This window comes from Cygnus olor, chromosome 4, assembly GCF_009769625.2.
Source record: "Cygnus olor isolate bCygOlo1 chromosome 4, bCygOlo1.pri.v2, whole genome shotgun sequence".
NCBI lineage: Eukaryota > Metazoa > Chordata > Aves > Anseriformes > Anatidae > Cygnus > Cygnus olor.
Window position 1 is genome coordinate 60,180,651 of NC_049172.1, and position 16,031 is coordinate 60,196,681.

At 36.1% G+C, this 16,031-nt stretch overlaps 2 protein-coding genes across 12 annotated transcripts in view; one reads left to right on the forward strand and one right to left on the reverse strand.

Moving 5' to 3' along the window:
* Positions 1–1,623, forward strand: part of KCNIP4 (potassium voltage-gated channel interacting protein 4) — a 436,897-nt gene extending 435,274 nt beyond the window's left edge. For all 7 annotated transcript variants that reach the window (XM_040555567.1, XM_040555571.1, XM_040555566.1 and 4 more), the window contains one exon: positions 905–1,623. In XM_040555567.1, the coding sequence (XP_040411501.1) occupies positions 905–952 (48 nt within the window). In that variant the 3' untranslated portion in view covers positions 953–1,623. The remainder of the gene's footprint in view (positions 1–904) is intronic.
* PACRGL (parkin coregulated like) overlaps positions 1–15,742 on the reverse strand; it is a 42,574-nt gene extending 26,832 nt beyond the window's left edge. For 3 of the 5 annotated variants that reach the window (XM_040555574.1, XM_040555577.1, XM_040555575.1), the window contains exons 1-7: positions 15,528–15,742; positions 14,057–14,214; positions 13,121–13,188; positions 12,059–12,149; positions 8,497–8,631; positions 6,694–6,801; positions 5,638–5,718 (exon numbers count right to left, since the gene is read on the reverse strand). In XM_040555574.1, the coding sequence (XP_040411508.1) occupies positions 5,638–5,718; positions 6,694–6,801; positions 8,497–8,631; positions 12,059–12,149; positions 13,121–13,188; positions 14,057–14,197 (624 nt within the window). In that variant the 5' untranslated portion in view covers positions 14,198–14,214; positions 15,528–15,742. Of the gene's footprint in view, positions 1–1,428; positions 3,464–5,637; positions 5,719–6,693; positions 6,802–8,496; positions 8,632–12,058; positions 12,150–13,120; positions 13,189–14,056; positions 14,215–15,527 lie in introns of those variants that run through there. The other 2 variants (XR_005819398.1, XM_040555576.1) reach the window with 2 other exon arrangements.
* Between the last annotated feature and the right edge of the window lie 289 nt (positions 15,743–16,031).

Below are 16,031 nucleotides of genomic sequence, written 5' to 3' on the forward strand. Positions count from 1 at the left end.
GAAAATACTAAGTGGTATTCATTCAGGTTAAAAAAATAAAAATCATTAGTGGTATCAACAGTTGCTCAATGAACGTGTAACCTACTCTTGCAACTGGACTCGTGATGCAGAAGTGCCACCACCAAATACAGGCTATTAGAAGTAAACTTTCTTCTGTACAATGAAAGGTGTATATTATAAACAATTTCTTTTTTTTGACTGCTGTGCTGAGAGTTATTTACTAATAGAAATTGGAGTACAGAGTGATGCATCAGTAAACATTGGGCATTACTTAGAATTTGAAGGTTTTGTTGCCTATCTAATGCAAAGCAGAAAGTAGAATTAGGAAGCTGTCAGCATCTGTCAGTGTGAACACACAAAAAAGATAAGCTGAGGAGTAAAAGTGTTTGGTGGTATCTGGGGAATTGACTGATTCTTCCAATCAAAGATCCACACTTTATTTTATTTTAGTCATCCATAACTATACAATAGGATGGGTCAGAATTGGGAAAAAAGGCTTCTGTGTATGATATGCAATACTAGTAATTTCATGTACTGTATGTTATGTAGTAATTCCTGATTCACACTACAGATATAGAAATCATTCCTTGAGTATTTGTCTATTTATACTTTCTTAAATTGGATATAAATTTATAACCCCCAAAATACTGCAGACCATATTTTCTTAACATGCTTATGCATTCCTGACAGAGTAGTTTTGGTTTAATTAATGTACACAAATTAGGAGTAGATCCATCAACAGCCATTTTCTGTTAACACTTTCTCCAAACAAGATGAAAAATAGACATTGTCATTACATATGTACAGTTAGTTCCACCCAATTTCACTATAGATATTTGCCAACTACATTTGTAATGGTGTATGACTTTTGTGTTTGTTTTATGCTTTTTTTTCTTTGTTACAGGATGAGAATATAATGCGATCCATGCAGCTCTTTGAAAATGTGATATAAAGAAGGCATTAGGTCAACATCTAATGGACAAACATGAGCTATTCTGCAATACTATCCAAAAGATGGATTTCCCACTTTACCGTAAATAAAATTACTCAGCTTCATACTGAGACATGTATTATGCAAATAAGTCTTTTTTTATTAGGAAGTTTCCTCCCCACATCTTTTCAAATTATACTATTTAGCATCTCAACAGTGCATATGTAACAAGATTGTTCTGAAAAGTCAGGTTTTTATTTCAAAACCCCCAAAATAGGACCTGACTTTATGCAGCTTTATTATCATTCCAACCCCTAGATAAAATAGATTTAATCTCACAAGGAGATTAAATAAATACTCTTAGTTTTGCTACTCATTTGTACTGGATTCAGCTCCAGGTGTTTGAGTGTATTTATTAAATCTCAGTTTCTAATTTATACAGAGGCATTACCATGTATTTCCTTTCCACATTTGTATAGTGTAGTCCTCAGTTTTTAAATAATAATTTAACTTAATGTGCTATGTGCAATGCACAGCTTGCTGCAATTGCCTTCCACCTTTAACTTGCTTCTCTCCTCTTCGAAAAAGAAGACCAAAACCCCAAACCTAACAAAATAAATAACTTGAGAGGAAGAGATGTTATGTAACACAAACTTAAAAATGATAATTGCTTAGGTAGATTTATTCCCTAACAAATACTAGTAAGCTTCTATTAATCATACTTATCTATTAAATCTGCATTTATTTTTTCATGACATGAATATCAGGAGTCCTTACATACTATATTACTAATTATTCTTGGGCATATACACAAAGATCTTTGCTTAAAATTAAGAATCTTCTGACCTTGAATTTTTCATGAAGAAAACTTAACTGGATCCTAACACTGTGTTCATGGGTATGTGTCTTGTTGCCTTTAATGAAGAAAAAAACCATGAAGTTCCTTTGAAACTTCCGTTCCTCTTCCGTGCGCAGGCTGAATATCACTATGTAGTAACATCTACTAATAATGAATTCTAGACAGGATAACATCTGTGTCAGCTTTTTGTAATATCTTTAATTATGAGAAAGAATTAGGAAAAAAAATGAAGCTTCAGCTATACAATATCATCTATATGTGATAAGTGCATTAAATTTTTAGGATAATTTCTTCATTAAGATTGGAGCAAGCTTTATCTAGATTCAGAATTAAAACGTATGCCCCCTCCAATACATGTAATTTTTAAGATACGTTGTCCAGAGATTTATGCCAATACTTCAAAATAGGTGAAATGCTATCAGAGAGAAGCCAATCTTCATTGTGACATTGCTGCAGAAAACGTGAAATGGGATTAATTAAATAGAAAGAATGTGGCAAACATTCTTTCGCAAAAAAAATAAATAAATCAGGTATCTATTCTGGTGTAGAGATGGGATGTTAGAGGCATGTTGAAGGCTGCTCTGCTATCACCAGTGTAGGATAAGAGTAGTACAATACATGTACACCCGAAATTTGCTGTAGCGTGTTTGTGTAAACTAAATGTGCACATTTTGTAAAAAAAAAAAAAAAAGAAATAAAGTAAACAAAGAAAAACCAGCATGATCAATTTTTTGTGTTGTTAAATAATTGTATTTCTTCAGATTTAACATTTCTGCCAACAAAATTAATTTTAAAAAGCTTAAATATATATATCTTGACTTAGCACAGAACTTAACCACAGTTCTGAATTAAATTAGCTACCACTTCAGTCAGTTAGTTCTTCCCCACAGGGTAACTCAAATACACAAAACAACAAACCTGAACATAATTTATTTCAAGATCTGTTGGTCCACATTTTGCAATCAAGCTCAAGTATGCTCATGGACAAATGCTCTTTCAGCTTCTGAAAACAACATGCCCAGTACGCACTGAGCAAATACAGCTTGCTACCTGTACGGTACATACAGCTTCATACCTTCAAAAGCTGACTCTCAAAAAGTCTAGGTGAGTTCTTTTAGTTCTATGTCTAATCCACTAAGTCCTGATGAATCCAAACTGCATCCATCTGTGCCTGTGGCATAAAATAAGTTAAATGTTTCAAAAGCGCATGGTAATTTAGCACTATGTGAGTTCCCATTTAAGTAACTACAGACAAATTATTTTGCATCATACAAATCTACAAAACACACTAAGCAGATCTATTAAAGGAAAATGTAATTTACAACAAAATATGAATCTATATTTACTCAGCCTTTGAAATAATAGCCAATTTGTCAGTGTCCTTGTAAGCACAATGCATACATAAATAACAGCCAATAGAAAATTATTTTAAACATTCTCTCATAATTATATATTCACAAACTGATGGGATGTTTCCCACTTTCCATTACACTGAAGAAGAACTGTGATTAGTTTAAGAGAACATAGCATACCACAAAGAAGTGTCAGTGACGCTCACAGGCAGTTTATCTTCAAACTTGACCTCACAGTACAACTCACTACAGATTTTTTTTTGTTCAAGAGGATATAGAACAATAGGTTGGAATTTTAGATTTGATGATAGCCACAGTCGCCTGTTGATGAAAATACGATAAGTTTAAACACAACAATGAGCCCTAGCACTACATAGGAGAAGATTCATTTAATAAGTATAAATTGTATAAATTTAAAGCTTTCGCTTAGTTACCTTTATCTAACAAAACAGTACAAAGCTAAAATTTAATACTTATGAGAAATTTACTTTCAAAAGAGCTGAAAATAATGGGCTTAAAAAAAAAAAGGAAACAGTTTCAAAGGGATTTCCAATAGAAATACTAATCGTATTCATTGTAACGTTTAAAAATAAGTGGATTAATTCATTAGTTGAACTATATAATGTTGCTGGCTATAATCATGTTTTAGGAGCTTGTTTCCACTTTTCTGCCTTATCTTCTTACAGAATTTTAAAGGACATACAGAAAGACCACTCTCAAACCCAACATACTACAAGAAATTAGTGGACAGACATAAGATGATTCACTGGATTAGCTCCATTATCTAGACATAAATTCTCAGGACATCAAAAGGAAATGTAATTTTCTTCTTCTCATCCCACTACACACAAAAAATTTTCATGCTGCTTTGTCAGGATGTTTTGAAGTCTGCAAGATAAGCGTTCCTATTGCCCTTAAGTGAATATGAGCACCCCAAAAAAATGAAGTGGTCCCTGAAGATTATTTGGGTGCTTACTGACTATGGAAAACAAGTTCAGAAGCAGCAAGATCTACGCTGGTCCCTGCTCTTCAGGTGATTCCAATTCTTTGTCAGTGACCATATATCTTACATTCAAGTGCCCATGGGGTCATTAGAGCAAGTACTTTCCATTCTAGATGAATGTCCAAGCCAACGCTCAATTTTTCTGCTCTTGTCCTTGCAGTACAATGTATAGCAAAACAGAAGATGTGAACAGAATACTAGAGTACTATACTGTATTAGAATTTAGAACACAGAAGAATACCCTGTCATCTACTACTTAATGCATTTTTTTGATGTGTAACAACTGCAGATCTAACCTCTGGGTTAACCAGGGTGGGCTAGAATGTTAGTATCTGATTTCCTCAGTAAGTGACCTAAACACTAAGCTATTAAGGAACGGGCAAGCATCATCAATAACAGCAAAGAGTATCCTTTAGCAAGAGTAAATGCTGCTGAGGAAAGCACTTAGGCTCAGAAAAATGAACACAAAGCCTTCATCCCAAGTGTATTGAAGCAAGGCAAATATTCAGCCTGTGGTGTCAGGTGTCAATACTCCAGAAGGAACCTAAATCTATTTACAGGTTAACATTTGGTGAATTCCTGAATCACTCTTCATGGGTATCTACCCTACCCTATGGCCTGTATAAGTAGCCCAAATGCTTTACTCAGCATGAAAATCTACATTCCAAGTGCTGCAGTGCCTAACTTGGAGTAAGGACTCATAAGACATCCTGAATCTTAATCCACTCCACACACATTCTAAACCCTGGAAAAAGACTTTAAACTTTACAGAGAAAATATTAAAAAAATAGTAATTATTAAATAAAAATAGCAATAATTAAATAAATAAAAATAAATAATAATAAATAAATATAAAAAATAAAAATAGTAATAATTAAATAAAAAATAAAAATTACTAAAAAATAGTAATAATTAAAAAAAAAACACAGTATCTTATTTAGCCACTAAGGCTGCATGAGCTTCCCCTCAAGGACAATAAAGTGTTCCAAGCAAATATCATGAGTAGGGATCCACATGGATGAACACTTGTTCCCAAAAAGAGTTCTCTTGAATTGATGTGCTATAGAAGTAGAGCCAAGCAGTTTCTGATCTAGGTATTGACCCCTTGGAATATTTTACTGAAATGTACTCCTGTATTCTGCTCTCTGTATTTCATACTCCTGTATTCTGCTCTGAGACTGAAACAACGAATAACATATAAAAGTGGGAGTTAAAAAATGGGGGACAACAAAATCTAACTGGCAGAATATGGATCACACAGTGATTTAATGTCATTTCTATCATCATTCAATACCTCAGACTAAAACAACTATTTTACCATGGACTGGAATTGCCACAGCGCAAAATCCAGTATTTTATGCAATATGAATAGTTGTGACATGCAAAGCATTACTCAGAACAGGGTTATTAATCTGAAAGCCAGAGATGAAAGCTGTCTTGGCAATGCTGTATTCAAGCATCCAGATTACAGATTATTATCTGTTTAACTCACCTTTCCACCATATTGCTCCAACTTCTGTAAAGCAACAGTAATTTTTTCTCTAAATTTCTTGTCCATCAATCTCCTTGAAAGCTATTGGAAAAGTAAAATAAAAAGGTCTATTGCCCAATATAGTACCATATATGCAAAAAATCCAATATAATTCTATTTTACTACTTTATTTTATCTATCTTTGGGAAATGAGAGCTGAAAGAAACATCACTTTATAGCTTGTAACTGATGTCAAAGTAAGCTCAGCTATTAGCCAAACAATTTTAAATTGTTGCTTTTTAGCAAACAAGTCTTAAAGAGGTATCAACGTTAAAGCAAAGTGATTGCTGAAGTACTGTCCACATGAAAAGTTGACACACTTTTCATGTGCATTGAAAGGGATTTATTATAGTGGAAATAATCTAAACAAGCAAACAAACAAGCAAACAAAAACAAAAAACTACTGCAGATTCTCTCTTCTGCACTGGGTGTCTGATAGGTCCTTTTATTTTGCTGTAAAAATTCACTTTGGAGGCAGGTTAAATTAAACCATGAAAAGCCTATTCAATACAGGAAGAAAGTCTACAGAAGAACATCAATAGAAGGACCCAATACAAAAATTACTTTCCACAGTTCAACTCAAGTTTATTGAATGAAAACTTCCTTGTGCAGAATTTCCCATCTGAGAGAAGTAGAAATATTTCCCTATGTTAATTTATCAAAACTTTCACAGATTTTTGCAAACATTCACACTCATTTAGCAGTAAATACAAACATTCCTTCAAAACATAGCATCTATTTCACCTCAGGCTCAAAGCTGGATCTTTTTAAAGTAGTACAGAAAACACTTCCATTATTCTCCAATTTACCTTAACGTAAGTTTTTGGAGCCTGCTAGAACTTTATATGTCACCACATTATTAAAGAATAACAGATTTACACAGAGGAATATACGAAGCAATGCTTTTCATGAAACTGCTGAGTCTTCCAATGTATCTGTGCAGATATTATAGTAAACATCTCAACAAAGGTAACATAAAAATACAGATGATCTGTTATTACAGCACTAAAAACTTACATTTGTGAGCAGATGCTTAAGATGATCATTAAGAGACGGGCCAACAACAGCACTCAGTTGAACTAAAGCATCCAATCCCCTTTCAAATACTTCATCGTCTGAATGGGCCTTCAAAGGATGCGGAAAATCCTGTCAGACTAATATTCAGACAAACGCACAGTTTCTTCAAAACTGCAATCTCTATATTATGATTGTATATAGTATTTTGATAAATTTAAAGTACTGTGGAACTTCTGATTTTTATAATATTACAAGCAGTTTAGAAATACAATATGGCTGAATATGACTATCCAGATGTAATATTTAAATGCAGAAGCATTTTGTAAAGCAGAAAACAGAAGCATCCATGTCAATGAAACTACTGCACTTATTCAAAAAAAAAAAAAAAAAGGAAACTAATATGTGATTGATAAACAAATCAATAAATATATTCACTTGGCAAAAGAGGCACTACACTGACAGTTTGGAACGTATCCTATATGCAGTGCTCCACAGCATGTTAGAAAGAAACTTTAAAATGTGCATATATCAAAATTTAGGGACGTTTTAGTTACAAATGTATTGAATACATGGTAGTTCCTAAGTAATTTATAACAATTGTCTTTGTTGCAGAAACCCACAAACCAATGATATTCTGGCTCAATGAATTTAGTCCCCTGCCAACTACAGCTTTTTCACCTGCCAGCAATTATCACACTTATCTACTTCTATGGTGGCTTTGTCATTTCTACTGCTCCCATGGGAAAGTTCTTCTATATGAGTTCTCTACTGCTTTAGTTATCTCACTCTTCCCTGAGCAGAGAAATTGTTTCATGACCATTTTTCTTGTACTAATACTGACCTTTATTTAAAGGGTTATTCTTCTATTCTGACATTTGGGCCCTGAATGTTTTGGTGTTTTTTTTTTGTTTGTTTAAGTAGAAGTAAGTAAAAGTCATTGCTCAGTAGGTTTTGATATAAAGTCTTGTCTTGTTAAATAATGCAACAATGAAAATTATCAGATAAATAAGTCATTGGAAGAACAAGCAAGAATAATTTTTCTAATTATGTCTTCCAAAATAAACCAAAGATATTAATAATAAACAATACTGATCCTCTACTACACCTGATCCTATTACACCTCTGAGTTGGTATCTCAATTTTCAACTTTCATCCATCTCTATAAAAACAGAACTGAAGCATAGCTAGATTAAAGGACAGAAAATGGCCAACCTAGAAAAGGGCTCTGAAAGAAATTTAAAAGATCCAAAAGAGGATTCCAGGCCAGTACTTTAAGAACGCATTTTCTAAAGGAGTAGAAAAAATTACAAACATTTTAAAAGTGAAGAATATGTACTCAAACATTATAAAAATATTCTTGCCTTTTCCTCATGGATGTATTCTATTTTATCTTTGTAGCATTTTTTACATTTTTAAATGTAACATGATTATTTATTCTGGCATCTCCATTTTATTTCACATCAAACACGTTTTGCATGTGGACATAAAAACCACCATGAGTACTTATATTTTTTCTGCTTATATTCAGATATTTAATAGAACATTTCTACAGAATTTGCCCATAGCTACTATCACCCAGCTATAGAAGGAGTTGCTCGTCTGATTTTACTCTTAACGACTCGTTTATCTAAGTGAACCAAGGCAGGGGTAACATGAGAAAAAGAGACCATACCCCTACACCTCTGAATCCCAAAATAAAAGCCTATCCAACAGATTTATGACATCAATGTTTTCCTTGTAGTCCTCACTAGCAAAAAGAAAAAAAAAAATCATGAAAATCTCTGTAGAAAGAGTAAGACATACCAATGCAGCCTTTAACACTGGAACTAGACGAGGCAACAAGGGAATTGCTTTTTCAGTAGCACCTTCAACCATAAGTAATTCTTTAAAACCCTCCTTTGAAACAAACGTATAGGGATGTTTTGTCTCTCTCAGACCCTGTTGTAAATGTAAAACATGTTTTCTTAATAGTTAGTCTTTAAACAAAATCACATTTAAAAAGTTCCACCTAGCACAAAGATAATGTTTAGATAACAGATCAATTCAAAACATAAGATACACTAACTCCACCGTGTGGATCCGTTGAGTACAACTCTGCTCACAGAATATTCCTATTCATTTTTCTTTTGGAACACTGAATATTAAGATGCACATTTTGAACATTGCTATTTCAGTCAGTACTTGTATTCATTATCTTTAATCCCTCTACCCAAAGAATTTTTTCAACAAGGCCATGAACAAGAATACATATATATTTGTAACTAATTTCTGTACCCTGAAGGGGGGAAAAAAAAACAAAAAAAAAACAGAAGGTAAAATACCCCCCCACAAATACAAAAACTTTTAAATGGCACAAATATGCATGCCTAGCCAAGACCCAAGCAGCAGAATTCAAAGATTTAAAGCCATATGGTAGAAGTCTTTCTTCTTTCCTTAACAGCAGCTGTAAGCTACTTTAGATATCGACAACGTCTGATCTTTCAAAAGAAAAAAAAAAAAAAAGCTCACTCAACAGTATACACTTTATTCTACCTCCCAGACTGGATTCAACATTTATTTAGACTCCTGAAACATATTTGGTTGGCAGCGAGTTGAACATGAGCCAGCAATGTGCCCTGGCTGTCGGGAGGGCCAACCGTACCCTGGGGAGCATCAGGCACAGCACTGCTAGCTGGTGTGGCCTCAACTTGAGCACTGTGTGCATTTTGGGGCACCATAATACAAGAAAGACATAAAACTAGCAGAGTGTGTCCAAAGGAGAGCTACAAAGATAGTGAAGGGTCTAGAGGGGAAGACATATTAGGAGTGGCTGAAGTCGCTTGGCTTATTCAGCCCAGAGCAGAGAAGCCTGAGGGGAGGCCTCACGGAGGCCTGTTGTTGTCTAGACTGACTCATTAAGCTCTAGGTCAACAAAGTACCTTGAACTTTCTGTACCCCTGTACCTCAGAAAGAAGAAATCCCTGAGGATTTCTGGTCAGTATTAAGATTATTTTAAAATAACATTCAGATGGATGAAGTTGATAGACATCCTTTGGAAGAAATCTTCATGTTTACCTCTACGTGAGTGAGACATACTGGTTACAACAGTATTTTAGAACTACATTTCCCTTCCTTGTCCTAAGTACCAATTTGTAGTTTAACAAGGAACACATAATGAGTACTAAATATACTGCTGCAGCTAAGTAACTGTCAGTAAGCCACTAGACCCCTAATAATTCCTTTGCTGAACTTTTCTACCTGTAATGAAGTCTGACTGACTCAGTCACTGGCAAAGTATGTATCTACAAGTGCGCACACACCCAGTTCAATGTAAAAGTGTAACTCATCTGTTACATGAGTTCACATCTAGTTACAAAATCTAGCCTCTCAACCAGTACAGAGCTCCAAAAAGGCCAGTGATTTAAATTGCTGAATATGAAGGAGTGCACATAGCACACACATACAAAGTAACGTAGCAGCAACAAGAGGCAATAGACAAACTGGAACACAGAAGGTTGTGCTAACATTAGAAAGCACTTCTGTGCTGTGTAGGTGACAGAGGACAGGCACAGGTTGCCTAGAGAGCTTGCAGAGTCTCCCTCCTTGGAGAATTTCAAAAGCCACCTGGACATGGCCCTGGGCAAGCTGCTCTAGGATGACCTCCTTGAGAAGAGTGGTTGGACAAAATGACTTCTAGAGGTCCCTTCCAACCTGTGCCATTCTGTGTCATATAACCTAAGAGGTAAAGCATCCTGTAAGAGACAACCTCACTGCTTGGGCCAGAAAAGCATCTACAACAAGCTGTTAGAATGTGAAGAGGAAAATATTTTAGGTAAGATTAAAGCACAAGCAGATAAACAGTATTGATTTCCATTTCTTCTTTGGTTTCTCATGAAAAGTCACAACTGTCTCATCTGTTTTTCACATCTAAAACACTACTTGTATTTGGATTTGTCTTGAATTCATCAGGGTTTGGATGATTGTGTTAAAAGAGGCTAACACCAAAGCCTTCCTCCCCTTCAGGTGTAACAATTTGTAAAACAGCATAACTGAAATGCATATTAGTATCTAGTTCCACAACACTTTACTCAGATGCCCCCAAAGAAAAAGGATATACCTCTAGCTAAACCACATATATCTATTTCAGAAATGGCACTATGAGGTAAAAAGAGGAAATAACATTCTCCAGTGACCTAGAATAATAAGAAAAACTATGGAATATAGCAAAGTAAAAGACAAACATATACGGACCGCAGCGGTCAGAAAAGAACAACTACTTTTTATCCCTTATAAAAGAAGTTTTATACACACATCTCTGTATGTAGGTCTATCTCATTTGGACAAAGCTTTTTTACCCTTTGCATTTAGTATCAGATAAACAGTGAATTATTCATTTGCAGGGGAAAAAAACAACACATAAAAATCCACCAGGTGGCTGTTACCAGAAAACGGGTAAGAGAAAAATCTAACACAGCTGGTTTTAAATTACTCTTTATAGTATCCACAGTAGATATCAGTTGACCCTAGCTTGGAGGTGGGCACTTCTTTTCATGGTACAGGCACGGTCAGGACCTCCAAAGAAGTAGAAAGAGTCCATGACAGTTCAGACATTTCTATGCATACAGATCATTGCAGAGGCACACAAAGGCTAACAACAGTTTTTGATTGAAATTGAGCTGCGGAATTCAACTGCACTGACTACTGAATGGTAGACTCCAATGCTTCCAAAAGGTATGAGCTAAAGAATCAATACCTCTTTGCGAGCTCTGAAAATGCTTAGACATTTTCAGTCCCAGCCAAATCCAGTCAGTGAACACATCCCTATGCATTTTTGGTGACTGTATGATCAGTCTTTTACCTATAAAAGGCTTATGTTTTCACAATCCCTAGAGGACTTTTTTGGACCCCAGACTGTAATTAATACACATGAAAGGTTTGTACTGTGGAAAGAAAAAAAAAAAAAAAAAAGAACAAAAACTCTTTGTAGGTGTTTGGAAGAACTGAAATCCTACTTTTTTTCCACAGGGTTCCCACATCCCAGCTAAATGCTTAGGTCAGAAAGGGATGAGTTTGCTTCTAGTTTGTTATTTAACTTCATATTTGAAAGTGGGTCTGGAGACTGGCTGCACCTTAGCTCCTCCTACAACAATTTTAATTGAATCCTGAAAATGTAGACTGGCATTAATTAGCTTTTAGGAGCATATAGCTCAGAGACGTTTTTATTTCTCTCTTGTTTCAAAGAATAAACCACAAACCACAGCAGCCCAGCTATAGTAGCAATTAAATAACACAGCAGCTGACATAAAAATGTAGCTAATGTACATCCACATAACTTTTCAGCACTATGTGAAAGAAATACTGTATGCTTAACTATGCAAGAGTTTACCTCTGCCAGTGTTACAAGAAGAGGATCAAAAGGAACAGTTTCAGGAAGGCATTCCCATTTCAGTCTGTGCTTTACTGAGCCATGCACTAACCTGTATAAAGAATTAAAGTTTGAACAAATTAACATACAACAATGCACGATTTATTTCTAACACTATTCACATTGAAATATCACCATCAGCATTGTAAGATTACTGTGATATTACACACACAATTTCAATACATACTGCCCTCCATAATGAAATATATAGTAGTGTATAACAGTGCAATTATTATAGTTTTCAAGTATGGCAGTTTTCAGAATTCTTCTCCCAAACACAAGGAAATCAGACAATAAATTATAGTAATTATGGATGCCTCTCATACTGACATAGAAGATGCTCCCTTTGCAAAGTTACTTCCATCAAGAAACATTTTCCTGAAATAACAACTGGCAAGGAAAATCAGTTGAAACAAAGAAAATCATACTGGAGTTCATCAGTTACTCCTAAGAGGATGATGTACTTACATGTATAAAAACAATCATTTATACATGTACTAATGATTACTTAATTTTTTGTTTACTAATTATGCATCTGCTTAACAAAACACTAAAATGCTTCTTATGTATGCAAATATATAATAGACAAAAGGAGCTTAAAATACATAAACACGTGGTTTTGTTAATAACTGATATTGTTGGCAATTACAGAATTGGAATATTCAGGAAAATATTTTCATAGTACTTACTGCAGACAAAAAAAGACTGCAAGATGTCTGCTTACTAAAATGGCACTGATTTTATTGTCTTTGTTATTAGGGAGGAGAAAACATATGAAGAAATCTCATTCGTTCATGAAAGAGGTTTAATACTTTACAAAAAAGAACAAAAAGAAGCCACATCAAACACGGAAAATTGCTTATTTCTTTGAAAAGAGCTAAGTATCAGAAATCTTTTCAGAAATGAATGGAATCAAACTGCCTAACTAAAAGAGCAAGGAGTTTTGAACAGATGTTTTTCAACCTGCATAATTCTACCTAACCATAATACATATAAGAAAGAAAATAAACAAAACTAACATACCTGCACGGAATGCCACCTTTAGCATATATAGCGGCAAATGCAGAAGTTGTTCTAGAAGGAGTACCAAACTGTGAGGGCATCAACAAACAAAATTATTTGGTTATAACAGTAATGTTTGAATATGTTAAAACTGCAATTTATCAAGAACGGAACTTAGTCACATGATTCTAAAAATAATCAGAAAAAGAAAGATCTTAAGATGGAGAAGACATAGGATGGAAAACACATATGATACATTTATCAAAAAGTACTTTTCAGAATTACCTGGCTAGGAGGTTGCAAAAACGAATACATTCCTGGTGGAATGCTCTCATTTTTCTACTTTGTCATGCAAATCTTAACACTGAAGTCTTATGGGTTCTCACTTAAGAGACTAAGTGCCTCTCACTTTCCTAATGATCCTTATTGCCATTATATGCAGGTAACATGCAGAAGGTGGCTTTGCTCCAATTCCAGCCTGATCTGAGTACAGACAAAAGTACAAGGTGGCAAGATGATAAGCACCAAATGTTGGGCAAGATGGTATGAGGGCACTGGAAATCAGTGGGGAGTTTCATGGAAGGAAAACCTGCAAAGTTATTTTATATGCATGCTTCTTATCCATGTAAGCTATGGTATCACTTACTAACGTGATCATTCAATGCTACTTTCAAGATTAAACATCATATCACAAAGCATATAGCAGGAAATACCATGAAATCTTTATTTCTATATTTCTACTGTTTGCGCCTACATTAAAATTGTTAAAATTGTGTGCGTGATTTGACTTCTTAGCTTAATTGATTGTATTAATTACAAAAGGTTTCAAGAAAAAAAATCACACACAGAAATTCCCACATGAAAGCATCATCTTCTGCATGTATTTCCTGAAGCATGGAAATTTCTTCCATCAGGAGAACTATTTCAAACAAACAGAAAACCCATACCTATACATACCGGATCAATAGTTTTGGGATTCAGCTTGTCACTAGGCTTTGGCTGTGGTTTAGTTGCAGGTTCCGGAGAACATGGCAAAGGAGAGGATGCCTTACTTTTCTGTACTGCAGTCTTTGGTTTTATTTGCACACCTGATGACATTCTTAGAACATTACTACCTATAACCAAAAAAAAATGAAAATATATGAGTTCCCATTCCTATAAGACAATATCAAGGGTTAGAATCCCAAGGTCCGAAGACTGACATTAACAAACAGCGAAGAAAATCTAAATAAGTGTATGACAAAAGGAATGCTTATTCTTCCATAACCCGTGCAGTACAAGGGCCCATTCTGACAGAGAAGTCTGTCACTTCATCTTTCAAGTGCATACATCTCATAATCTTGCACTGTTCTCCTTTACTGCCATAACGTTTTCAAGATATGTCCTGCCTTCAGTGACAATCTTTTTAAAAGACAAACTAATATACCACAATTTGACAACCAAAAGTTTCTTTAGAAGATATAAAAACATACATGACACAGGAACTATTATATTTGTAAAATGAAAATCATTAAAGCCATAATAATGCTGAAGCGCTAGAACACTGACAATAACTGAGAAAGAAAATTTACTAATTTTTAAGTGCCACCTTATTACCACAAAACTCTAATCATTTCAAAAAACACATTTCTTACTATCAGAAAAATTGGAATCAACATATTTTAAGACTACAAAAAAACTAAATAAAAAATTCTTGGCATTAGTATTATATATCACAAAACAGTGCTATCAGTGTCAACCTTTGAAATGTACACTTGCTCATAATGCAATCGTCTTAATACATATTTCTCAGAAAAGTATTTAGAATTAATTTAGAAGTATTCATTTTTTTTTCTCTTCCAACAAATAATTAAGATACACACCAAGGACTTTAACAACGTTTTAACTAACATCAAAATCTAGATGCATTTCAAAAGTCACTGGTGATACCATCACAGAAAGTTAAACAAATGAATAAATAAGTAAGACATGGCAACAGGCAGATCAGTCCTTTGGGACAAAAGTTAAGATAGAAGTTAAGGACGGTGATAAAGGTTTTGTAAAAGCACAACTGCATACCTACTGCAAGAGAGGGAGGTGGAAGGGAGTGGAAAAAGGACTTCTCATAGGGAGGCCTCGGCCTCAGAGCAAAACGAAAGTCCTTGTGTAGTCAAGAGCTGGAAGAGACACAGGCACATACAGAGCTCAGGCAGCACAGGCGCAGGTGGGAATCAAACAAGCGACACACGAGGCTTGATGTGGATGCGAACCGTCCCGCCGGCAGGTGACAGACTTCAAGAAAAGGGCAGAAACACACAACAAGAAAGAGCACATTTGAAAGGGGCCTTTCAAGGCAGAACGAAAGAGGCCTGGGCTTGGCTCCTGGAAGCCACTTATCGGAGGCAGAACGACAGCAAGCAGGACTTTAAAGGCTAAGCTGCTCACTTACCCTGCCAAGCGACAACCCTCCCGGAGCGCTGCTGGGGCAGAGAACGAGAACGATGAGGGGGACCCGAGCCCCGTAACCGTTAAGGGGCTCAAACAGCCACCCTCCGCCGGCCGGCGGGCAGCGGCGATACCCCCTCCCTCCCTCCGCGCCGCAGGGGCCCGGCGGGGCCCAACCCAGCGCTGCCGGCCCCGGCGTGCCGGGAGGAGAGCCCCCGCTCCCCTCCGCTCCGCTCCGCTCCGCGCTTCCTGCCGGTTGCCGGGGAAGCTACGGGCCGCCGGGAGCCCAATCTTCCTCGGGAGCATGCGCGGGGTGCGGAGGGGAGGGGGCGTCAGTGCTTCAGGGGGCCCGCGTGGAGGCGCGGATGCGAGGGGTGCGTGAGGCAGGTGGTGCTTCAGGGGGTGGAGGCCGTGTGCTCGTCCTCGGTCACCCCCTCACGGGGCACCGGCCTGTTGCCCGCCTTTCCGCCAGGCTTCATGAGGGCTTCCAAGATCTCCCATGGAGATC